This window comes from Hemitrygon akajei, chromosome 12 (genome assembly GCF_048418815.1).
Source record: "Hemitrygon akajei chromosome 12, sHemAka1.3, whole genome shotgun sequence".
NCBI classification, from domain to species: domain Eukaryota; kingdom Metazoa; phylum Chordata; class Chondrichthyes; order Myliobatiformes; family Dasyatidae; genus Hemitrygon; species Hemitrygon akajei.
In genome coordinates this window covers 6,139,411-6,166,078 of record NC_133135.1, presented here as the reverse complement: position 1 = coordinate 6,166,078, position 26,668 = coordinate 6,139,411, and the positions used below count along the sequence as shown (strand labels likewise).

General features: G+C 43.8%; 1 protein-coding gene across 1 annotated transcript in view; it reads right to left on the bottom strand.

Annotated features, from left to right (window-relative positions):
- LOC140737426 (vitellogenin-like) overlaps positions 1-24,090 on the bottom strand; it is a 114,684-nt gene extending 90,594 nt beyond the window's left edge. Inside the window, 7 exon segments of the mRNA XM_073063913.1 lie at positions 7,049-7,214; positions 9,570-9,724; positions 13,854-14,004; positions 16,337-16,527; positions 18,326-18,487; positions 21,548-21,799; positions 23,962-24,090. Of these exon segments, the coding sequence (XP_072920014.1) occupies positions 7,049-7,214; positions 9,570-9,724; positions 13,854-14,004; positions 16,337-16,527; positions 18,326-18,487; positions 21,548-21,799; positions 23,962-24,090 (1,206 nt within the window).
- Positions 24,091-26,668: the final 2,578 nt, after the last annotated feature.

The window sequence follows — 26,668 nt, the reverse complement described above, 5'->3', positions numbered from 1 at the left end:
GCTTTCCTCAGAGGCTCAGAGTTAGTGACATCGAACCGAGCGTAAAAGCGACTGAGCTCATCTGGGAGAGAGGCCATGATGTTGGCGGCACCACAACGTTTGGTTTTGAAGTCTGCAATGGTATGCAACCCTCACCACAAGTCATGTGTGCTATTACAGTCACCCAAGGCGAACCATGCAGCCACCGGGAGAACATGCAGACTCCACACAGACAGCACCAGTCAGGATCAAACCTGGGTCTGTGGAGCCACAAGGCAGCAGCTCCACCTGCAGCGGCAGTGCGTCAGGAGATGAATCGTTGTACATCTTCGAAGTAAGCATAAGAAACTGGAGCAGGAGTGGTCATCCAACTTGTTGAGTCTGCTCCACCATTCAACAAGATCAAGGCATATCTGGTCGCGGACTCAGCCCCACCCACAACCTTTCCCCCGGACAGGGTCTTCTTGGTTGGGGTTGACAGCATCTAGCTGTCTAAATTTCAATGTGCAAGCCAGTACGATATGGAGAGCAAGCTGTTGCCCATGTAACAGGCTCCAGGCAGCTGATGAATCCAAAGGAATGGCAGATACTGATAGTTTGGCACCAGCGGTGCTGCTGGAGTTTCCGGTCAGCGATGAACTCAACATGGGACTGCCTAAGGAACTCCAGGTCTGGATCTTTGCTCAGAGTTTACTCCTGAAGCCTCCCCTGTGAGTGGGTATAACCGCAAAGCAGTGAAGGTTTGAGATCAGAGTTTTCCTTCTCCTAGATGAGCTTCCAACCACGGCTGATGAGCCCCATTTGCCCAGAATCTTTCTCCGATAACCCTTAATTGCCTAGCTGTGTGAAACCTATTCAACCATATCTTAAATATATTTAATGAAGTAAACTCTATAGGTTGTTACGTACCCTTGTCACGTGACTGGGGTTGAAGCTATACTGGACTTGAGGTAATGGTCTTGTGATGGTGGAGTGACGTCATTTTCCCGCCAGTAGAGGGCATGTGACAGGTTTTTTTTTTACAGGGTATAAAAGGAGGACCCCTCCCTGTGAGGAGGGGCAGTTCGTGGCTGAATTTGCCGTGTTGACTTCATGCCGCTGCGTGATTTAATGTTATGATGCAGTTTAGTTGAAAGATGAAGTTTTATCTAATGCCTAAAGTTTAAAAGGTCATTGCCAGCAGTTTCTCTACAATACTGCTAGTTGAGAATCAGTGGAGAGTGAAGATCGGAGTTCGGGAGATAAAGATCGAGGAGAATCGATTTCGACGGTGAAACAGGTTCGACCTTGTTTGATCCTTATTCGGAAGGAATTCGTTGACTGTTCTCGTGTTAATCCCTGCGAAATAGCAGAAAGGATTGGGAATAGTTCTGTAAAGGAAAGGTCAGTGCCTTTAAGCCGTTTCGTTTCGGTACGTAAATTCATTGTGGGAAAAGTTCGATCTTGGGAACCGGAGCAACACGACGTGAAAGAGAATTTAAATCGTCTTAAAAAGTCTCTCCCTTAAATGGACTGTGAGCATTCTGAACTTTTGACAATACTACTTTGAAGAACTGTTTTTGCAATATCGCTTTAAGAACTGTTCAAGCTGCCGCACAGCAGCTGATTTCCGGTTACATTAGTGATTTGTTTACTTTTGGGGGGGTTTGTTTTCAGTGTTTAATAAACGTGTTATTTGTTATAAAAACCCCTGCCTAACTCATATATTTGTTGTTGCCTGAATCCGTAACATGAATATGGGGGCTGCGTCCAGATTGGATCATTTGAGTTTAAATGCTTGTTAAATTTTGAGTCGGTGTTTTGGAAACGGGGAATTGTCGATTCTTTTGTTTGATTGGCTTGTGTGTGGTATTCGGCAACAATGAATATTGATGAGTTTCTGGTTTCGCCAGGCGCGGAGATGTTAGTGAAGGCGGAAAAAACTGAGGTATCTGAGATAGCTAGTAGATTGCAACTTAAAGGTATTTTGCAGACTACATCAAAGGCTGTAATACAGAGAAAAATCGCGTCACACTATGTGGATTCGGGTGTTTTTGATGAATCGATTTTAGAGTTGTTTCCAATAAGTAATCTGGAGATGCAGTTGCAAATCGAGCAAATGAAGTTGGAGCATTGTAGGTTAGAAGCTGATCAGAAAAAAAGGGAATTTGATTATGCAATGGCGGAATTAAGGTCTGGGAATCAGTCTTCTGGTTCTAGAAAGCCGTTTGTTGCTAGTCAAGAAATTAAATTGGTCCCTCCATTTAGTGAAACAGAAGTGGAAAGATATTTCCAACATTTTGAAACTATTGCTCGGATGTCAGAGTGGCCGAAAGATAAATGGTCAGTGTTGTTACAGAGTGTAATTAAAGGTAAAGCACAAGTTTACACAGCTTTAACTGCTGCGCAAGCATTAGATTATGATATTGTGAAAATGCATATTTTAAAGTCATACGAATTAGTCCCAGAAGCATATAGAGAAAGATTCAGAAGTTTGAAGAAGTCTGTGGAAAAGACTTATGTGGAATTTGCCTATGATAAAGCTATGTGTTTTGAGAGATGGGTTTCTTCTAAAAATGTAAATGGGGACTATGATACATTGAAAGAGCTGATTTTAATGGAGGAATTTAAAAGAAGCATTCCTGTTGAAGTAAGGACCTACTTAAATGAGGGGGATACTGATAAATTGCAGGACTGTGCTAGATTAGCTGATGAGTATGTTTTAATCCATAAGAACAAATTTCCTCAGGGCAGAATTTTTAAGAGGAAAAATAACACGGAGACTCAAGGTAAATCAGAAATTAAATCAGAAGTTAATGAGAAAGGTAAGGAGGAAGAAAAACCTGTGAAGGAAAGACAGTTTGGTCTTATTTGTAACTATTGTAGGAAACCTGGCCATGTAATAGCTAACTGTTTCAGATTGAAAAAGAAAGAGAAGGAAGCAGTTCCAGATGCTTGTGTGCAACATACTGAAGCACCTGTAAAATTACAGGGTTTGATAAACACAAATGAGGTTTTTTTAGAGTCTGATCAAGTTAAAAAGGGATATGATCATTTTATAACTGAAGGGTTTGTATCCTTGAAAGAAGGATCTACTCTGGTGCCAATAAAATTCCTTAGGGATACTGGAGCTTCTCAATCACTGATGTTAGACAGTGTATTGAAGTTTAATGAAGAGAGTGATACTGGTGAGGTAAATTACATAAGAGGTGTTGGGAGTGATTTTATGCCTGTACATTTGCATAAAGTAAATTTAAAGTCAGGGTTAGTTACAGGATTTGTTAAAGTAGGATTACAGCATAGCTTACCTGTGAAGGGTATTTCTTTATTGTTAGGTAATGACTTGGCAGGTGGACAAGTTTTTCCTGAAGTGCATTTGACAATGGAGTTAGAGGAACCAGAGATGAATTCTAACACAGATTCTTCCTGTGTTGTGACTAGAGCTATGGCTAAAAAGATTGATGCGCAGAATGAGGTTGTTACTCATGACTGTTCAACTCAGGATTCGAGTTTTGAGAATGTGTCAGAGACTTTCTTACCTTCGTTTGAACAAGATTCTTGGAGTAAGTCTGACTATGAAGATTTATCTCTGTCTCGGAAGGAGATGATAGCAGAGCAGAATAGAGACCCTGAGATTATAAAATTAAGAGAACAAGCTTTACTAGATAGTGAAATTGAGAAGGTGCCAGTAGGATATTACTTGGAAAAAGGAGTGTTGATGAGGAAGTGGAGATCACCTACAATTCCTGCAAGTGAGGAATGGAATGTTGTTTACCAGGTAGTTGTCCCTAAAGTTTATCGAAATGAGATTTTGACTTTAGCTCATAGTGTGCCTTTAGGTGGACATCAAGGGGTAAGGAAAACTGTGGACAAGATTTTAAAACATTTTTACTGGCCTGGTCTAAGAAAAGATGTGGCGATGTTTTGTAAAATGTGCCATACTTGTCAAATTGTGGGTAAACCAAATCAAGTTACACCAATAGCTCCATTACAACCTATTCCAGCATTTGGTGAACCGTTTTCTAAAGTTATTATAGATTGTGTTGGTCCATTACCAAAGACAAAAACTGGTTATCAGTATTTGTTGACTATCATGTGTACTTCGTCTAGGTTTCCAGAGGCAGTACCACTTAGGAATATAAAAGCTAAAACTGTGACAAAGGCCCTTATAAAATTCTTTACTTATTTTGGATTACCTAAGGAAATACAAACTGATCAAGGCAGTAATTTTATGTCTGGATTGTTTCAACAGATAGTTTATAAATTGAGAGCTAAGCAAATCACTTCATCTGCATACCATCCAGAGTTGCAAGGTGCCTTGGAGAGGTTTCATTCTACCCTCAAGAATATGATTAGGACATATTGTGTGGAAAATGAGAGTGACTGGGATGAGGGTATAAACTTACTTTTATTTGCAGTAAGAGAATCAGTACAGGGATCTTTAGGTTTTAGTCCATTTGAACTTGTGTTTGGGCATAGAGTTAGAGGACCTTTAGCTTTATTAAAAGAACAGTGGATTAGTAAGGAAATACACACTAATTTGTTGGACTATGTTTTGAAATTTAAGGACAGGTTACATAAAGCTTGTAGCTTAGCCAAGGAAAATTTAAAATTGGCTCAGGAGAAAATGAAAACTTGGTATGATAAAGAAGCTAGGATGAGGATGTTTAAGCCTGGAGATAAGGTGTTGGTTCTTTTCCCAGTGCAAACGAATCCTTTACAAGCTAGATTTCATGGTCCTTATGAAATTGTGTCTAAAATCAATGATGTGGATTACGTAATAAAAACTCCAGATCGTAGAAGGTCAACACAACTTTGCCATATAAATATGATTAAACCATATTTTGGGAAACAATCTGATACTGTGACTGTTGTGGTTAGTGAGAATGAGTTTGATGTAACTAGGAATATGATAGATGATTCATCTGAATTTCATTCTAAATCCAACATTGTTTCTGTTAGGTTACCAAATTCAACCATTCTGGAAAATATTGATGAGAAATTAGCACACTTACAGCTAGAGCAGAAATAGCAGATGAAGGAATTAATTTTTAAATATAAGGATTTGTTTTCAGATGTTCCGAGAAGGCTTCACATGATGTAGATGTTGGAGATGCCAAACCTATCAAACAGCACCCATATAGGATGAACATAGAAAAATATGAACTTGCTGAGAAAGAAATTAAATATATGTTAGAGAATGATATTATTAGACATTCTAACTCGAATTGGAGTACACCATGTGTTATGGTGCCAAAACCAGATGGTAGTATTAGGTTTTGTATGGACTATAGGAAGGTGAATGCTGTAACGAAAACAGATGCATATCCAATTCCTAGAGTAGATGATTGTGTAGATAAAGTTGGAAAAGCAAAGTTCCTTACAAAGATTGATTTATTGAAAGGGTATTGGCGTGTTCCATTAACGGAAAGAGGTAGAGAGATTTCTGCATTTGTAACTCCATCTGGTTTATATGAATATAATGTTCTTCCATTTGGGATGAAGAATGCTCCAGGTACTTTCCAGAGGATGATTAGCTCTGTGATTCAGGGATTGAAAGATACTGATGCTTATATTGACGATTTAGTGACAGGAAATGATACTTGGGAAGCACACATTATTGCGGTGGAGAAATTGTTTGAAAGGCTTTCAAAAGCTAACTTAACTATTAATTTAGCTAAGAGTGAATTTGGACATGCCACTGTGACTTACCTTGGTTATGTTGTGGGTCAAGATAAGGTAGCTCCTGTTCAGGCAAAAGTTCGGGCAATTTTAGAGATTCCCACTCCAACGGGGAAAAAAACTCTCAGAAGATTCTTGGGAATGGTAGGATATTATCGAAAATTTTGTAAGAATTTTGCTAATGTTGCCCTTCCATTAACTAACCTCTTGAAGAAGAATGTAAAGTTTGTGTGGACAGTGCCTTGTCAAGAAGCATTTGAAAAATTGAAAACAATGATATGTCAACAACCTGTGCTTAAGGCACCTGTACTATGTCTGCACACTGTCTCTGTCAGCCTGTGATCTTGGTTTTTGCCTTACATCCACACTCAGGAAAGGCTGTAACAAAGAGGAGTCCAGCAGAAGAGGTTCATCAGGATGTTGTCTGGATTAGAAAGCAAGAGGTTGCACAAATTTGGGTTGTTTTCTCTGGCGTGGAGGAGGCTGAGGGGCAATCTGATAGCGGGTTATAAGATTATGAAAGACATAGATAAAGTAGACAGATATCTTTTCCCCAGGGTTGAAATACTAGAAGGCATGAATTTAAGGTAAGGGTGTTTAAGTGCAAAGGAGATGTGAGAGGCAAATCAGTTTGTTTTTCTTACTCAGATTGTGGTGAGTGCCTGGAATGTGCTGCCTGGGGAAGTGGTAAAAGCAGATACATTAGAAACTGTTAAGAGATGTTTAGATAGGCACATGAATGTGAGGAAAATGGAAGGATGTGCACATTGTGAAGGCAAAGGGGGATTAGTTTAATTCAACATTTGATTACTAACTTAAAGTTCAAGGTTCAAAGTAAAATTTATTATCAGAGTACATACATGTCACCACGTACAACCCTGAGATTCATTTTCCTGCAGGCATACTTAGCAAATCTAGAGAACAGTAACTGTAAACTGAATCAATGAACAACTGTGAAAATGTAACTATAAATTAATAGCAATAAACAATGAGTATGAAACAACAAGATAAAGAGTCCTTCAAGTGAGACCATCGGTTGTGGGAACATCAGAACAGAATGAGTGTAGTTATCCCCTTTTGTCTAAGAGCCTGATTGTTGAGGGCTCGTAACTGTACTTGAACCTGGTGGTGCAAGTCGACAGCATATTGTGAGCTGAAGGGCCTGTTCCTGTGCTGTACTGTTCCTTGTTCTATGTTCCTGCTGTCACAGGTTTGGTTCAGCTTATGACCCTACAGTGTCGGCACTCTGTTCAGTCAGCACACTACTTTAACCCCTTCCTTGCTGTGTCTTCCACACTTGGACGGGGAATTCCACTGTATTCACCACTCTCTGGGAAAAACAGTTCCTCCTCATCTCCATCCCAAATCTACTCCCCCATGGAAATGCAGAAGAGTGGTTCGGACTCACCTTGACGATCGACAGGGTGTGAAGGTCAGCTGTGACCTGATGCATGGCGAGGGCCAGAGTCCGGGCTGCATCAAGCATCGTGACCTCGAACCGCTGGATCTTGGTCTTGAGGAACTGCAGAGCATCGACTGTGCCCGCAGCAGGAAGCGCAAACAGAATCCAGCGCCTGACGTGCCGGAACAAAGACAGAACACTTTCACACTCTGTGGGCAGCATTTGGACACAAGGGAGGAGAAATTCTTGCTAGGACGAAATGGGAAGTTACTGCCTTAGCAATAACCTGGTTTGGCAGGAGTCTGTGGTTAGAGATAATTGAACCCAAAACATCCCAATGCAAGTAGTGAGAAGAGAGATATTTGGCCAGCCGATGATTAGATCATAGAACACTACAGCACAGTAAAACCGTTCAGCCCATGACCTTTAAACCTACTCCAAGAACAATCTAACCCTTCCCTCCCCTAAATCCCTCCATTTTTCTTTCATCCATGTAACTAAGACTCCTTTAAATGCCCCTAATGTATCTGCCTCTCCCACCACTCCCAACAGTCATTCCACACACCCACCACTCTGTGCAAGCTGACATCCTCACATACTTCTCTCCAGTCACCTGCTGGTATTAGCCATTTCTACCCTGGGAGAAAGTGTCTGACTGCCCACTCAATCTATGACTCTCATCGTCTTGCACACCTCTATCAAGTCACCCCTCATCCTCTTTCACTGGTATCTGGGATGGAGGGGTTAGTGAGTGTGAAGATAACGATTATCGTCAGGGATGCTGTCACCCAGATACCCCCTTTCCTCCCTTTCTACCTTCCGAGAGAAAATCCAGGAGCTTTAAAGACCAGAAGACCAGAGTTAAGAAGAGTGTCAGGAACAGGGGCAGGATTGGACCCAAACGCAGGACGCAGACACTGAGGTACTAGGGGTAGGACAGGATGGGGATGCCATGGCATGTGAGGGGTAAGGCAGGTGAGGCTGGGTCCCAGAGTTCAGACGAGGCAGGCAGGAGGGTCCCAGAGTTCAGGCGAGGCCGGCAGGAGGATCCCTCATGGCGGGCCGCATGGATCCCAGGCAGAAACACAGAGGCCTAGGCCAGTCGCGGACACCTGGGCAGATGCGGGGCACAACCCATGGGAAACGAGGGGAGGAAAGGGTAGGAGTCCTTAGGGAGGGCCACATGGATCCGGGGCAGGGCCGCCTCCCAGGCGGAAAACACGGAGGCCTGGGCAGGTGCGGTGCACAACCCTTAGGGAGCAATAGGTGGAAAGGGCAGAAACCCCCGCCGGCCAGCGGCAGTCCAGTCAGACCTCCCCGACGGGGGCAACGAGTAGGACGGGGCAGAACCCCCGCTGGGCAGCGGCAGTCCGGCCGACCTGCCCGACAGAGGCAAGGGATCAGAAGGAAGCTGGGTCCAGGGTGAACAACAGGACTACCATGATACACCGGTAATTTGGGAAAGGTGACCGACAGCGTGGCAGCGCGAGCAAGTAGAATAAGGCGGAACAGCGGGACCAGTGCACAGGAGAGAAGCAGGGGAACAAGACCAACCGGATAGACCATATACAGAACGAGCCAGCAACCAGGGCAGAGCAGGATTCCGAGCAGGATTCAGAGCCGGTGGACCAGGTACAGAGCAGTTAAACCGGCTTCAGAACAGGACAACCCCACAACTAGGCCCAGTCCCCGAGCCCCTTATAAACACCTGTCCCCTAATAGGCAACAGGTGTACCTCCTTAAGCCAAGATGATCCAATGGATCCGGGTGACAGGAGGGCTGGCTGCAAGGCCCCGAGTCCGGAGTCTGCGGACCGGAGCAAGATCCGGAAGGCGGACTCCGGACCGGACCCTAACAAAGAGATTCATCCCCACCGCTGTCAAGCTCCAGAACCAATCACCTCTCTTACATCCCCTTCCTGTTGGGGCTGCCACCTTCTCTGTTTCTTAACTCCACCTCTTCCATCACTTTAGTGTATACTTATGATTGGGCTTCCATTACACCCTGGTGCATATGACAATAAACTAAACTGAATCGAACCATAAACTCAAGAGATTCTGCAGATGCTGGAAATCTAGAGCACACACAAAGCCCAATGCCACTGACCTGCGCCTGGACCCTCTCATCCCTGTACCTACACAAGCTACTCTTAAATGTTGCAATAGAACCCACATCCTCCACTTCCACTGGTAGCTCATTCCACACTCACCACACTCTGAGTGAAGAAGTTCCCCATCATGTTCCGCTTAAATATTTTACCTTTCACCCTTAACCAATAACCTCTAGTTCTAGTCTGACCCAACCTCAGTGCTTGCATTTACCCTATCTATACCCCTCTATCAAATCTCTCCTCAATCTTCTACATGCCAGGGAATAAAGCCCTAACCAATTCAGCCTTTTTCTGTGACTCTTGTTTCTTCACTGAAGCCACTGGGGGAGGGAATGGAAGAAGTGGGGGTCTGGGTGAGGAGAAAGACAGATCTGCCAAGCGATGTGCTCCTACTTTCTCCCACAGGGAGCTGTTTACCGGATCTGTGGACTGTGGTTGTTATCCCACAGGGAGGTGATGGTCTTCTCCGAGGCGGATCGGAGGAGCTGGACGAGCTGCAGAAACTTGGCTGGTGTGTCAGAGTGGACCTTCAGCACTGAGTGGGCTTCCAGCTGCTTCAGCGTGTCTACAATCTACAGGAAGACCACACAACCATAAGACATAGAAGCAGAATCAGGCTAGTCGAACCGTCGAGACCACTCCACCATTCAATCCAGGCTGATTTATTAACCTGTCTCCTGCCTTCTCTCCACACTCTTGACACCCTGACTAATCAAGAACCTATCAACCTCTGCTTTAATCTACAGAAGGACGTTGCATTGAATTGGACAGAAGCCATTCACCTCGTATTCCTGACCAATTTCACTCTCATTGAATACAGAACAGTACAGCTCAGGAACAGGCCCTTCAGCCCGCAATGTTGTAGTAAATTGATTAAACTTAATCAAATACCCAACTAAACTAATTTTGTCTGCCTACACTGTGTCACACTCTGCACATTTGTGGGCCTGTCTAAGAGCCTCCTGGAAGTTTCTGCTGTACCTGCCTCCACCACCACTCTGGGCAATGCATTCCAGCCAGTCAGCACACTCCGTCTAAAAAGCTTGTCCCACACACCTCCTTTAAACTTACTCTCTCTCACCTTAAATGCATACCCTCTGGTATTAGACATTTCAACCCTGGTTACAGATTCTGGCTACTCTATCTATGTCTCTCATAATGTCTCTCCTCAGCCTCCACTTCTCCCGAGAAAACAACCAAAGTTTGTCCAGCCTCTCCTTACAGCTCCTGCCCCCTAACCCAGGCGCCATCCTGGTAATAAGCACAAGAGATTCTGCAGGTGCTGAAAATCCAGAGCAACACACACAAACTGCTGCAAGATCTCAAGCAGGTCAGGCAGCATCTGTGGAGAGGAATAAACATTTGACGTTTCAGGCCTTCATCAAGACAGGAGAGGAAGGGGAAAGATGCCAGAATACAAAGGTGGGGGGAGGGGGAGAAGGGTAGCTAGAAGGTGACAGGTGAAGCCAGATTGGGGGGGAAAGATGAAGGACTGGAGAGGAGGGAATCTGCTAGGACAGGGAAATGGACCATGGGAGAAGGGGAAAGAGGAGGAGACCCGGGGGAGGTGATCGGCAGGTGACAAGAGGTAAGAGGCCAGAGTGGGAAAGAGAGGAAGAGGGGAAGGAGACGGATTTTTTTTTTAACAGAAGGAGAAATTAATATTTATACCATCAGTTTGGAGCTTAGTCAGATAGAATATAAGGTGTTGTTTCTCCACCCTGATAATGGCCTCATCTTGGCACAAGAGCATTCAAGTAAACTTCTTCTGCATCCTTGCTAACGTCTCCACATCCTACCTATAACGGGGCAACCAGAGTTGGGCATAATACTGCAGATGTGGCCTGGTTAGAGTTTTACAAATCTTCCTGACTCTTGAACTCAGTACCTCGACTAATAAAGGCAAGCTATACATACGCCTGCTTTACCATCCTATCAACCTGTGTCACTACTTTCAGGGAGCTTTGGGCATCTACACAGAGTAATACATAAAAAATTGCTATGTTACAATAAAAAATAGAAAAATAAATGGTGCAAATAGAGAGCAAAATAGTGGGGTAGTGTTTATAGATTCATGGACCATTCAGAAATCTGATGGTGGAGGGGAAGAAACTCTTCCTGAAATGTTAAATTCATCGCTATCCAAACCATCTCAGCTAATCCCAACAAGTTATTTATTTTGTGTTTTCTTTTACTTTCATTATATTTAGAGATACAGGATGGTAACAGGCCCTTCTGACCCTTGGACCCCACACCGCCCAATTACACCCATGTCACCAATTAACCGACTAACCGGTACATCTTTAGAATGCAGGAAGAAACTGAAGCACGGGGAGAACACAAAACACTCCTACAGACAGCGACAGGAAATGAACACCCATCACTGGTGCTGTAATAATGTTGTGCTGACCACTACACTACTGTGCCACCCATTATCTTGAGCATGTGATTATACCGGAGAGAGTGCCAAGGAAATTCTCTAGACTTAGGAGAAGAATTAGGCTATTCGGCCCATTAAGTCTGCTCCACCATTTATCATGGCCGATTTATTATCCCTCTCAGCCCCATTCTCCTGCCTTCTCCCCACAACCTTTGATGCCCGAATAACCAACAAATTTCGGGACATATGCTAGTGATATTAAATGCGATTCTGATTCTGATCAAGACCTATTAAACTCTGTTTTAAATATACGCAGTGGCTTGGCCTCCACAGCTGTCTGTGGCAATGAATTCCACAGATTCCCCACCCTCTGGCTAAAGAAATTCCTCCAAATCTCTGTACTAAATGCACATCCCTCTATTCTGAGTCTGTGCTATGTGGTCCTAGACTCCCCCACTATAGTGAGCATCCTTTCCACATTCACTCTTTTGAGGCCTTTCAGTATTGAAGAGTTTCAATAAGATCCCCCTCTAAACTTCGGTGAGTACAGTCCCAGAACCATTAACTGCTCCTTGTTTGTTAACCCTTTCATTCCTGGGATAATTCTTATGAACTTCCTCTCGACCCTCTCCAATGCCACCTTTTCTTAGATAAGAGGCTCACAATACTGTACTCCAAGTGCAGTCTGACCGATGCAGTTCACCAGAATGTGGCCTGACTGGTGGACTTTACTTATGGAGTGGAGTAAGACAGGTTGGAACTGGCTTATTGTCATTTGACATTTTATATTCTGAGTTTTTTGCTCATTTTTTGCCGCTTTAATGATTTGTTCTTTTTTTGCAAGATTGGAGTTTGATATTTTCTTTGAACAGGTTCGTCTTTGGGAAGACTAATCTCAGGGTTGTATATCACATGCATACTTTAATAATAAATGTACTTTGAATCTTTGAATCCCTGGAGCAAAGGAGGCTGAGGGACATCCAGCACATCTTCAAAATGTGATAACCTCAAAAAGGCACACCTGTCATTAAGGACCCCTATCACCCAGAACATGCCCTCTTCTCATTGCAAGATTTCCAAGATGGCGGCACGACGCAGCTTGCAGCGGCCACTCCGGAGCTGATTATCTGTTATTTGTGAAGTGCCGTGCGCAATCATAATCAATTGAAAATGGACGTGGGAGCATGGAGGAACATCGGGAAATTCCAGGAAGACCTTCTTCATTGCTGCTGCTGCTGTGAGGTCCGGGACTCTGCTGGGAAGAACAGGCCCCCAGTCCTCGGGGTCGCGTTGCCGATGGGCGTTGGTGGGGCCATCTTAATACGCTCGGCAGAGGATGGTGCTCGGAGAAGCTGTGCCGGAGGGGATGGTCGTCAGCTCGGAGGTTCGACGAACTCAGAGTCCACTGCAGTCAGGTCGCTTTCGGTGTGTGCTGCGTCTGTGAGGCTGGGTTCAACGGAGCTTTCATTGTGTGCTGCGTCTGCGAGGCTGAGTCGGGCAGCGCTGTGGAAGTCCATAGCGGGGGTATTCCCTTCTGCCGCCAGCGTGGGATGGCGAGTCTGTCGGGACCCTGGGGACTTGTGGAAACTGTGTGGTGATTTCTTTTGAACTTATAGTCCTTTAACATCTTTGGACTATTTTTACTGTGCCCATTGTCTGTTTTTTATCAATTATGCTATTGTTTGCACTGTTGTAACTATATGTTGTAACTATGTGGTTTTGTGCAGGTCTTGTAGCTTTAGTTTTTGGTCTTGTTTTGTCTGGTGGATTTGGAGTTCCTTTCCGGGGAACGCGCTAAGACGGTAGCACAATATTAATACGCAGCAGCCTCTCTGCACTCTGGATTGGGGATTGCCAAACGTTATGTGGATTTGCTGGTGTAGTCTGTTTTGTCATATGCTTTTGTGATATCATTCTGGAGGAACATTGTCTCATTTTTTAACTGCATTGCATTTGTGGTTTCTAAATGACAATAAACTGAATCTGAATCTGAATCAGGGTGTTGGTACAGGAGCCTGAAGACACACTCAACATTTTAGGAACAGCTTCTTCCCCTCCACCATCAGATTTGTGAACAGACCATGAACCCGTGTACACTACCTCACCATTTTTTTCTTTTTTAGCTCTCTTTTTGAGCTGATGCTCAACCCAGCATGGAAACAAAGCGTGCAGAAACCGAACAGATTCAAACCCAGGAACACTCACCTCAAAGTCCAGTGTGGATACCACTACACCACTAGCCAGCTAATATGATTAACAACAGACTTCTTAATTAGAAAGGGAAAGGGAGACAAGAGATTGTGGATAACTGGGATATTTACCGCTTTTTTGATATTTTGTAGATGAGTTAGTTGTAAAGGTTTCTGTAGCACGTCCCCACTGTAACGATACCTCAGGGTCCCTCGCTCTACAAACTGAACCTGTGGCAGGCTCCTAATGGCAGCTTTGACTTCAACCAGCGCAAGTTTCTGTCTGCAAATGGTATGGTTCAGAGGTCAAACTGGTGCATTTGGTAAACTAGTAAATAGGTGTATGTACATGTACCGAGACGAAAAGCAGTCCTTCAAATTATTTTAGCTGAGATATATTTATTGAATAGCTTTATTCATTTTTTAATAGTTATTTTTTATTTAGGAAATACAATGCAGAATAGGCCATTCCAGCCCTTTGAGTTGTTACTGAAACTACTTGCTTTCTGTCTCCACTCGTTGCAGCCAGCATCCCAGCCAACTTGTCTCCACCTTGTCTCCGTTACTTAGTGCCAACATTGAACTGAAGGCTCAGGTTAACCCAAGGTTACATTTCAAATATTAGTTTTGTGAAAGTAGCTCTGCTTCCAAAGAACATTCACCTTTGTAATTCTGTTTACTTATCTATGTAGAGATATAGTGCGGAACAGGTTCTCTGATAAATCCAGCTAAACCATCCAGCAACCCACAAATTTAACTCTAGCATAATCATGGAACAATTTACAATGACCAATTAAGACCATAAGACATAGAAACTGAATTAGGCCATTCAGCCCATCAAGTCTGTTCCCCATTCCATCATGGCTGATTCCTGATCTCACTCAATCCTATACACCTGCCTTCTCGCCATATCTATGAAATGATCAACTTCCACCTTAAATATACCCATGGACTTGGCTTCCACCACAGTCTGTGACAAAGCATTCCACAGATTCACCACTCTGGCTAAAGAATTCCTCCTTTCTTCTGTTCTAAAAGGTCGTCTCTCAATTTTGAGGCTGTGCTCTCTAGTTCTGGATGCCACACCATAGGAAACATCCTCTCCACATCCACCCTATCTAGTCCTTTCAACATTTGGTAGGTTTCAATGAGATCCCCACGCACTCTTCATCCTTGTGAACCTCCTCTGGCCTCTCTCCAGTGACACCGCATGCTTTTTGAGATATGGGCAAAACTGTCGACAATACTCCAAGTGTAGCCTGACTAGTGTCTGATAAAGCCTCAGCATTATCGCCTTGCATTTATATTCTATTCCCCTTGAAACAAATACCAACCTTCTACTTGCCTTCTTTACCACAGACTCAACCTGTAAATTAACCTTCTGGGAGTCCTGCACGAGGACTCCGAAGTCCCTCTGCACCTCTGATGTTTGAACCTTCTCCCCATTTAGCTAATAGTCAGCACTATTGTTCCTTTTAGCAAAATGCATCATCATACATTTCCCAGCACTGTATTCCATCTGCCACTTTTTTGCCCATTCTTCCAATTTGTCTAAATCCTACTGCAATTACGTTGCTTCCTCAGCACCACCTACCCCTCCACCGATCTTCATTTCATCCACAAATTTTGCCACAAAGCCACCAATTCCATTATCTAAATCACTGACAAACAATGTGAAAAGTAGTGGTCCCAATACTGACCCCTGAGGAACACCACTAGTCACTGGCAGCCAACCAGAAAAGGCCCCTTTATTCCTACTTGCTGCCTCCTGCCTGTCAGCCATTCCTCTATCCATGCCAGTATCTTTCCTGTAATGCTATAGGATTTTATCTTGTTAAGCAGCCTTATCAAATGCCTTCTGAAAATCCATATAAATGACATCCACTGCCTCTCCTTCATCCACCCTGCTTGTTACTTCCTCAAAGAACTCTAACAGATTTGTCAAGCAAGATTTCCTTTTACAGAAACCATGCTGATTTTGACTTATTTTATCATTAATCTCCAAGTATCATGAAACCTCATCCTTAGTAATAGACTCCAACACTTAGCCAGCCATTGAGTTTAGGCTAACTGGTCTATAATTTCCTTTCTTTTGCCTTCTTCCCTTCTTAGAGAGTGGAGTGACATTAGCGGTCTTCCAGTCCTCCAGGACCATGCTAGAACCAAATGAATCTTGAAATATCATGACCAATGCATCCATTATCTCTTTAATGCGTTTGTTATTAGCCTGCTAACCCATACTTCTTTGGACTGTGGGAAGAACCCTGAGCACCTGGAGGAAACCCACGCATACAGGCCAAGACGAAGCAAACTTGCTTATAGAGGATGCTGGAATGGAACTCTGAACTCTGACACTCCAAGCTGTAACCGCATCGCATTAATCACCATACTGCAATGGCACCATTGCTTAGGTTTTCTCCGGGGGCTCTGGTTTACTCCATGGTCCAAAGGCATACAGGTTAGTAAGTTAATTGGTTACATGGGTGTAATTGGGTGGTGTGGCTCATTGTTATCATGTAATTTTAATTGTTTGCTTAATTTTTACCTGCTTTCAGAGTTTTCTGTCACACTGGGAACTCTCGGGTCTGAGTGTGATGGAATCCAGCGGTCACTACGGACACTGGGCTCCGCTCAATGGTTCAATGTACACGGCCTACCTTGCCTCAATTACAGCCACTCCGTCGCGCTCATGGAAGGGTGTAAACTGGTGCACCTCGTGGACTCTGGCTTCCTGCAGGATCATGCCAGAAGCTGTTGGCTTCAGGACCAGGATGAAATTTGTGGCAGCTCGGATGTTCCTGCCCTTCTGCAGGTGAGACAAGAGCATCGTGGTTAATCTTCCATAGCTAACCACCAATAGAGCCAGGAAACAAGGTCAGGTCACTGAGAACCCACCCTATCTCAGAGGTGTAGAACTTGAGAAGTAGGAGCAAAATCAGGCCATTCAGCCCATCAAGTCTTCCCCAACATTCCATCATGCCTGATTTTATTATCCCTCTCAATCTCATTCTCTTGCCTTCTCCCTGTAACCTTTGACACCCTTACTAATTAGAACCTGTCAACCTCTGCTTTCCGACTTGGCCTCCACAGCCATCTGTGATTGTTTCACAACCCTCTGGCTAAAGACATTGAGGCACGTCTTTGAGGCTGGGGCTGCACTCAGGCAAGTCTGGAACGCGCTGAAAAAAACAAAATGCATCACTGGCTAAGAAACTGATCAAGCAAAGTGAGTGAAGGCAAGCAGGGTCACTCACAGACCGAGGACTAGGGGTCCCGATTCCAAACATCCATGCTTTGAAGAAATGATGAAACAGTACCTATTTCTGATCTGAAATGCATGAAGGTGGTTGTCCGTCATATCCAACAATGGCAGGAGAGTGTAAGGAAGAGTTTTTAAAGTTGAAAAGGAATCGTACTGGGACAGTTCAGTTCTTTCAACCTCAGAAGCCTGGGTCCAGTGGTACGAGTAGTCACAATGGGGCCTTGGCTGGATATAGTGGATGACCATGGCTTCTGTGCCTTGTCATGTCCTTTGCTCTCCATGAAGTGTTGTAGAACCACCTTCCTGGCAGTGGATCTCACTGTAGATCTCATCTGCCCAGTCCACTGGAGCTGATTTCACATGCAGGGACAGGCATGTCCCTACCTCACCAGGGTATGGGGCCCACTAACTACCCTCACCTGGTTTAGCCCGCCTGTCAAAGCGGTATTACACAGTGTGGCTGCTGTCGCTTGCAAACAGCTACTTAGAGCCACAGGTGGGAGCTGAGTGTCTGGTGGGGACCAAAAGTGAATGAGCTACCCCACAACGGATTTGGCCAGCCCTTTCATGAGACATGCTACCCCTCTCTGGACACCCCATACATCTCTATTGGGGGTATAGCTTGAAGGAGGATATCAAATGAAAAATAAGATTCTGTCTTACTTCTTCCAAGGAATATATTTGGGATTTCACATTTGTAATTATAAAACAAAATCATTTTAGCAAAATAGGAAGCCACACCATTTCATGTCTTTTGAGTTAATTCTGTTCCTAAAACTATAAGGGATGCAGACTCAGTCAGCACTTTCAAACACCAGCTCTAAACCTCTTTATTTGACCTTGCTTTTATCTAACATCTTCTTGTCTTTTATCTTCATGCTTATTTTTAATTTTAATTTTATTTTCATGTTGCACCCTATCTCATTGTAAAGCACTTTGAACTACATCATCTGTATGAAACATGAGCGATAAATGTTATTGTTATTATTTTTGTGACTGGGGTCAGGATGGAAATGTTTCCCTGCTTTGTGGATAATATTTGGGGTCAGGAAAGGCTGGAGAAATTATTCAATAGGAAGAGAAAACATTCAAAGTCCCAAGGTGGCAACAGGCTAGGACAGTGGCTCCAATCAATGGTGGAATTTTTTGACCTGTTCATTTTTTCTGTGACTGAAAGGCACTGCTGGTCACCAAGAACACTAAAATCTAACGCTTTATTAACATATTTATAGTGATGTTTTAGTTTACGTGCTGTGTGTGATACGCTCAGTAGTTCAGAGGAACGTTGTTTCGTTTGGGTGTTCTCATGTACAGTCAGATGACAATAAGCAAAGTTGATTACCTGTTGGAAAACAGGGCTGCGACTTGCATAGGCAGCACCGGTGAACAGCATGCCCTTCTCCTGACAGTTGTTCCGGTCCTTCGATTTAGTGACGGTGATGCGATTGGCTTTCTTGTTTTCCTGAATGATGTAATTTGTAAGACAAACTCCTTCAATTCCAGCCTGTGGGCACAGAAAGTAACGTGAGTTTATTACAGACAAGAGAAAATCTGCAGGCGCTGGAAATCCGAGCAACACACACAAAATGCTGGAGGAACTCAGCAGGCCAGGCAGCATCTACAGAAAAGAGTACAGTTGATGTCTCGGACTGAGACCATTCAGCAGTTCATCATGCTGGCCACAAACTAGATTTGAATATCTCAGCTTATATTTTTGGGTTCATTAGACATGTCCTTTGGACACTAAGTGGAGAAGTTGGAAAGTAACGTAACAGTTGTATGAACCTTTGGTTCGGCTGTACTTGGAGTATAATGTGCAGTTCTGTTCACCGCATTACAGGAAGGATGTGGTAGATTTGGAGAGGGCGAAGAGGAGGTTCTCCAGGATTGGGCCTGGATGAGAGCATATTCGTGAACCATCAACACTACCTCATTATTTTGCTCCTTTTTTTCTCTACTTGTGTACTTTTTAGATACGTGTTATGGTAACAGATACATCACGGTTGCAGGTATGCTCGGAGAAATAACCCAGCCGAGTATGAAGTGTTGAAACTTGGTAGATCAAATGTAAAGAGGCAAGACCCTTAACACTGCTGATGAGCAGAGGGATCTTGGGGTTCCAGTTCATTGCTCACTGAAAGTGGTTACACAGGTTGATAGGGTGGTTAAGAAGGCTTTTGGTATGCTTGCCTTTATTAGTCAAGTCAGGAAGTGCTGCATCTTTATAAAACTCTAGTTAGGCTGCATCAGGAGTATTACATACAGTTCTGGTCGCACTATTATAGCAAGAATGTCAAGGCTTTGGAGAAGAGGTTCACCGGGATACGGCCTGGATTACAGGCTATGTGCTATAATGAGATGCTGGATAAACTTGTGTTGTTCCCTCTGGAGCAGTGGAGGCTGAGGGGAGATCTGATAAAGATTTATAAGATTATGAGAGGCACAGATAGAGCAGACAGACAATATATTTTTCCCAGCATTGAAATGCCTAATACAAGAAGGCATGTATTTAAGGGGAGAGAGGTTAATTTCAAAGCAAGTGTGAGGGGAAAGTTTTTTTTTGGTGGGTGCCTGAATGCACTGCCTGGGGTGGTGGTAGAGGCAGAAATATTAGAGAATTTAAGAGTCATTTAGATAGGCACATAGATGTGAGGGAAATGGAAGGATATGGACATTGTGTAGGCAGGAAAGATTAGTTTAGTTGTCCATTTGATTACTAATTTAATTGGTTCAGCACAACGTTGTGGGCCAAAGGGCCTTTCCTGTGCTGTACTGCTCTATGTTCTAACTTTTTTAGTTTTTTTTTAATATATTGCACTGTACTGCTGCCACAAAACAACAAATATCATGACAGATGTCAGTGACAGTAAACCTGGTTCTGATTCAGGGGTAAGGAACTGTCAGACAACCTTTGATTGCTTTCTCTGGAACATCAGAGGCCGAGGGGAAACCTGATCAAATATTGAAAGGCCTAGAGTGGATGTTTCCTCGGGTGGGGGAGAGTCTAGGACCGGAGGGCACAGCCTCAGAATAGAGAGATAAAGAACAATACAGCACAGTACAGGCCATTCGGCCCATAATGTTGTGCCGACCCTTAAACCCTGCCCCTCATATAACCCTCCACCTTAAACTCATGTACCTGTCTGGTAGTCCATTTAGACGTCCATTTAGAACAGAGATGAAGAGGAATTTCTATAGCCAGAGGGTGGTGAATCTGTGGAACTCATTCCCGCAGGGAACTGTGAAGGCCAAGTCATTGGCCATATTTAAGGTGGAGGTTGATAGGTTCTTGATTAGTCTTGATGTCAAAGGTTACGGGAAGGAGGCAGGAGAATGGGGTTGAGAGGTTTAATAACTCTGCCATGATAGAACTGTGGACCAGACGAAGGGCTGAATGGTCTAATTCTACTCTTATGTCTTATCGTCTTAGACCTTTATAAAATATGAGAGGTGTAAGTAAGATAGTCAGCCTTCTGTCAGGATGGCAAGGTCAAATACTAGAGGGCATAGGTTTCAGGTGAGAGGGCAAAAGGCAGCATAGTGGTATAGCTGTTAGGGTAACACCATTACAGCACCAGCGCCCAGGGTTCAATTACCATCATTGTCTACAAGGAGTTTGTATGTTCTCCCTGTGACAGTGTGTGTTTCCTCTGGGTGCTCTGGTTTCCTCCCACATTCCAAAAACATATGGGTTAGTAGGTTAATTGGTCACATGGGTGTAATTGGGCAGCGTGGGCTCGTTGGACTGGAAGGGCCTGTTACCAAACTGGATCTCTAAATAAAATAAAAAATAAAATAATCAGCATAGTCATAGACCCCTCCCATCCCTGACCTTCTCTCTCCTTGCCCCTCCCATTGGGAAGAACATGAAAAAAACAGAAACCACGTATCACCAAGCTGAAAGAAAGCTTCGACTTTGCCCTTACGGTATAAGAATATCGAATGAACCTCTCGTACAATAGCAATAATCTCTAGATCTCTCAATTGGCCTTACACAACACCGTCTCCCTGCAACCGTACACTTTGCCCTGCATTTGGTTAGTACTTTTCCATTTGTACCATCCAGATGTAGTTACATCACAGTCACAACCTATCCCACCATCGAGAAAACCTTCAAAAGACGATGTCTCAAAAAGGCGGTATCCATCTTTAAGGATCCTAACCTGCCAGGGCACGCCCTCTTCTCATTACTATGATCAGGGAGCAGGTACAGGAGCCTGAAAACACACACTCAATGTTTTAGGAAGAGTTTCTTCCTCTACACTATCAGATTTCTGGATGGTCCATGAACCCATATGGGTTCATGGGTAAAGCAACCTCGTTATTCCTTTTTTGCACTGTTTATTTTTTGTAATGGCTCAGCATGGGATAGATGGGCTGAATGGCCTGTTTCTGTGCAGTACTTTCCTATGTCTCAATGACACTAATTTATATCTTTATACTGTTGCTGCAAAACAACAAATTTCACATCATATAGGTTAGCAATTCTGATTCTGAACCTATTAGTAATATCAAGCCCTACTGCTACAGTACAGCCAGGACCCGGGGGAGAGGGCAAAGATACCTCTTGCAACTCATAGAAGTTCTGTGACTTCTTGATGGTGATCTGGAAGATATTGAGGATGCCTCTGTGGATGTTCAGGATGTCTTCAGGCAGGTTGGCCGGGGCGAGGATGTTGCCCACTTGTCCATTGCTGTACTTGAACCTCACAGGCTTGGTTATCTCAGCGGCCAGTCTCTGAGTCAGCTTGTGTGCAGAGGTGAAGGGTTCCCAGGGCCACACTCCACTGTATTCCTGAATCTGAAAATCCATGATCTAGGTTTGAAACAATTGGAAAGGAAAAAAATTAACTTTATCACATCAACACCTGAACATAGAAATACAGTGAAACATGTCAATTGCATCAACAACCAACAATGTTCTCAGACGTGCTGGGGGCAGCTCACAAGTTTCACCATATTTCTGGCACCAACATAGCGTGTCCACAACTCACTGACCCTAACCCGTACGTCCTTGGAACGTGAGAGGAAACCAGAGCACCCGGTGGAAACCCACGTGATCATGGAGAGAATGTAAAAACTGCTTGCAGACAGTGGCAGTAGCAGGAATAGAACCCCAATCACTGGCACTGTAAAGCGTTACATTAGACTTTACGCTGACATGCCATACTCATGAATGTATTAACACATAATGGGGGAGGGAGAGTTGGGAGAGAGAGGGGGCAGGAGAGAGGGATCAGGGGAGAAAGGTCAGGGGGAGAGGGGTCTGGGCGGGGAAGGGTCAAGAGGGGAATGGATGAGAGGGGGAAGGGACAAGAGGCAGAAGGGGAGAGGGGAAAGGAGTGAGAGGGGTAAGGGGTAATGGGGGAATGGGTGAGACTAGAAGAAGGGAGTGGAGGAAGTGGGATAGTAAGACACATAAGGGGGTGGAGTGGAAACACTAGGTAAGGATCACCTGACCTGGAAGATTCAAATGTTTGAGGGTCACTCCTAATGACTGGATAACAATGTGTTACATTTAACCCATAAACCATTGTCATTAAAGTACATGTGTTGCTCTGGATTTCCATTGTCTGCAGAATCTCTTGTGTTAAACCCTTAAACATTGTCATTAAAGCACATTATCTGTAGGACTGTGGTTTTAGGAGAATATCTGCATAAGAAAATCGTAGGCAGATTTCAAGATATAGAGTCATATAAAGCTATGCCTTATAAATATACACTTCCCTATCTAGATGATACCAGTCCTGTTACCCATTGCAAACTACTCTTTCAAGATGGTTGTAGATGGGGTAAAATTGGGAAAGGTTTCTGCAGAACACAAAAGGGATGGATCAATTGGCCAAGTGCTCTTGGGGACCTGAGGAGCTGATAGGGAAAGATTGAACAGGTTAGATCTTCACTCAGTACAGGCTCAGAGGCATCAAACACTCCTGGAAATGGTTTGTGCTGTGTGTTTATCGAATTCAGGCTTCATCATCTCTAGAGCTCCCTCCCCTGCAACACCAGAGAAGCACCTTCACTGGGAAACCCAGAGTAGCTCAACCCATCATCTCAAGTGGCAATACTTGAGACGATGTTGCCCCAATTTTATATATATCTCGGTCAATCAGAGTATTGAGTACAGTTGGAGGAGTTGGGATGTTATGTTGAACTTGTATAAGACATTGGAGAGCCAAATTTGGAGTATTATGTGCAGTTCTGGCCAATGACCTCCAGGAAAGATATCAATAAGATTGGGAGTACAGAGAAAATTTACATAGATGTTACTAGGACTTGAGGAACTGAGCTACAGGGAAATATTGAATTATTCCCTGAAGTGGAGGAGACTGAGAAAAGACTTGATAAAGGTGTACACAATTATGAGGGGTATAGACAGGGTAAATGCAAACAGGCTTTTTCCACTGAGGTTAGATGAGACTACAACTAGAGGTCATAGGTTAAAGGTGAAAATTGAAATGTTTAAAGGGAACCTGAGGGAGGAATCAAAGATGGTGTGAGTATGGAACGAGCTGCTGGTGGAAGTGGTGAATACAGGTTCAATTGCAACATTTAAGAGAGTTGGAAAAGTACATGGATGGGAGAGCTATGGGGGCTATGGTCCAGGTCTGGGTCGATGGGACTAGACAGAATAACAATTTGGCATGGACTAGATGGGCCACTAAGCTCGTTTCATTATGATTCTATGACCCTATGACTTTAGAAGGACAAATTGGTCAAGTGGTCTGTTCCTGCATTCATTCCACTATTTCTGTGTTAACTATCAGACACACGTGTATTGCAATCCCAACCTCATTCCAGGCACCCTCTGGTTGAAAATGTTCTTCTCAACTCTTTTCTAGCCCTCTTGTTCCTCACCCTAAACCCACACCCTGTGGTCACTGACACCCAGTCTAAGACTCTCTCTCATGTAATTGAAAACCTCCTTCAGATCCCTCCATTAGCTCCCGCTAAAGAAAAGCCAATTATCCAGTCTACCTTAAGGAGGTAGGTGGCACGTCCACATGGAATAATGGACAGTCTGCAGTTTATTTTCACACCAGCTCTGCTCAGACCATTTTCTGGAAGTCCAGACAGAATAACGCCCTCATACTTGTAAATATGCATCAGGCCATCAGAGAAGCCAGGCTCTGCAAAAGATAAAAGTTCAAAGTAAATTTATTATCAAAGTACACCTACATCAGCTCCGCCATGGACACTCCCAAGCCCGGCTGTAAAAGGAGATGGGTCAGGCATATAGCTAGTAACCCCATCCTGTAAAAACTCAGTGCTACAAAAATGCCAACAGATCACACCCCTGGGAGGGAAAGGATCTTCAATGGGCTATAATCCAGGGGTCCCCAACTTTTTTTATGCCATGGACTCCTACCATTAACAGAGGGGTCTCTGGACCCCAGGCTGGGATCTCTTGGGCTACAGCTTGAAATACTAGAAGACAACCCGAGTTCAGAGGATTCTAGTGAGCTGTTGCCAGCAGTCTATGCCCCTGTAGGTGTGGTGGCCTGAAGACGAATAAAGAAACATACTGAGAGCATGAGTTGTTAAGGGTCCGTGGGAGTGAAATTATATGGCATAGTATCGGTTCAGAGTTGAGGTGAGTGAAGTTATCCGTGCTATGTCAGATGCCTGGTGTCTGAGGGGTAATAACTGTTTCTGAACCTAGTGCTGTGCACCCTAAGGCTGCAGTACCTCCTGCCCAGTGGTGGTATTGAGAAGAGAGTGTGGCCCAGATGATGGATGCTGCTTTCTTGTGGCAGCACTCCATGTAGATGTGGTCAATGGTGGGAAGCATTTTGGCTGTGATGGCAAAATAATAAGACCACAATTAGATACTTGCAGCAAAACCCATCAGTCTGTTCATTTGAGGATCTTAAGGGAATTTGGTTATGGCAAATTTCTACAGATATACAGTGGAGAGCATTCTGACTGGCTGCATCACTCCCTGGTCTGGAGGCTTCAGTGCGCAGGATTGCAAAAGGTTGGAGAGGGTAGTAGGCTCAGGCAGCTCCATCACAGGCACAGCCTTCCCCAACATCAAGGGGTGGTTCTTCTAGAAAGCAGCGTCCGTCATTAAGGACCTTCACCGCCACCTAGGACATGCCCTCTTCTCACTGCTACCAGCAGAGAGGAGGTACAGGAGCCTGAAGACACACACTCAGTGTTTCAGAAATGGCCTCTTTCCCTCAGCCATCAGATTTCTAAATGGTCCATGAACCCATGAACACTATTCCTTTGTTGTACATTCTCTATTTTTTCCAGGTAACTTCAGTAAATTTTATGTCTGTATAGCTGCCACAAAAAAAAACAAATTTTACAACATACATTAATGATAATAAACCTGATTCTGATTTGGAACTCCCCTCTAGCCCGGAAACAAGGAACATACCATACTTCAGCTTTTGACTGCCTGAAAGAGAAAAGCAAAAGAGAGCATAATTTGGCAAGAATCATTCCAAGTGTCTCTTTCGAAAGGACCAAGGTTTGCTGTAACCAAACTCACCAACAAGGGACACAATCAGCATGAAAATGATGGCCCTCATGTCGGCCACTGAGTGGGACAGAGGAGACCCAAGCACCAATAAATGAAAGTTCAGCACCTCATGATTGTGCAGATCTGTTGTTTGATTGGCTTCAGGGAGATTTCAAAGTCGAGTTCCCTTTGCAAATTAGGTGAGCCATTCATGGGCACGGGTCATAATGACCCGAACCAACTGAAAACAAAGTTTGTTCTTCTAATTTGGCTCACGTTTTATTTATAAAACTAAAACCACAAGGCTACTAAACAGCTTCCTCCCACAGGCAGTCAGGCTGCTAAATGGCTGCTCTACCTGACTCTGCTTTGGACACTTTTAACTTGCACTGGACACTTATAACTTGTTTTTAACTGACATGTGGCTGTTGAGTTTTACTATTTATTGTTGTGTTTATTATTTAGTGTTGTGTTTGTTATGTTATGATTGCACTGCTCCTGGGGAACGCTGTCTCATTCTGCCCTGCAGAGCTGATGTATGGTTAGAATGACAATAAAATTTTTGAATCTTGAATCTTGAATACAGCTTTGATCGAACAAGATTTGGGCTTTCCCCAGCAGATTTTCAGGTTCCGTTGATTGTTGGCTGTTTGTCCTATTGTCCCACTCCTATCCACGAGGGGGCTACATAACATTCACACCAGGACCACCAGCCTCAAAAATCATTACTTTCCTCAAGCGGTAAGGCTGATCAACACCTCCACCCACCAACCCACCCCTCCACACCCCCAACCACCACTATTTTATCATTTCTTACATACAGACACCTCTGTGCCCAGCGTCTCTTTATGAATATACAATCAATTCTATGGATCTATAGTAAGTTATCTTATGTATTCTTATTTTTATGTTTATTTTTACTATTATTGTGTTCTTTATCTCATTGAGTTGTTTTTTTGCACTGTGTCAAATCCAGAGTAACAATTATTTTGCTCTCCTTTGTACCTGTGTCCTGGAAATGACATTAAACAATCTTGAAATGATGCATTTCACTGTATGTCAGAATCAGAATCAGGTTTATTATCACCGGCATGTATCATGACATTTGATAACTTAATGTATCAATATTTATGTTACAAATAAAACTAATTTTTATCTTGATATCTTCAAATATAAGCCGATCAGAATATACTAGCAAAGGTTTTCAAAAGCTAA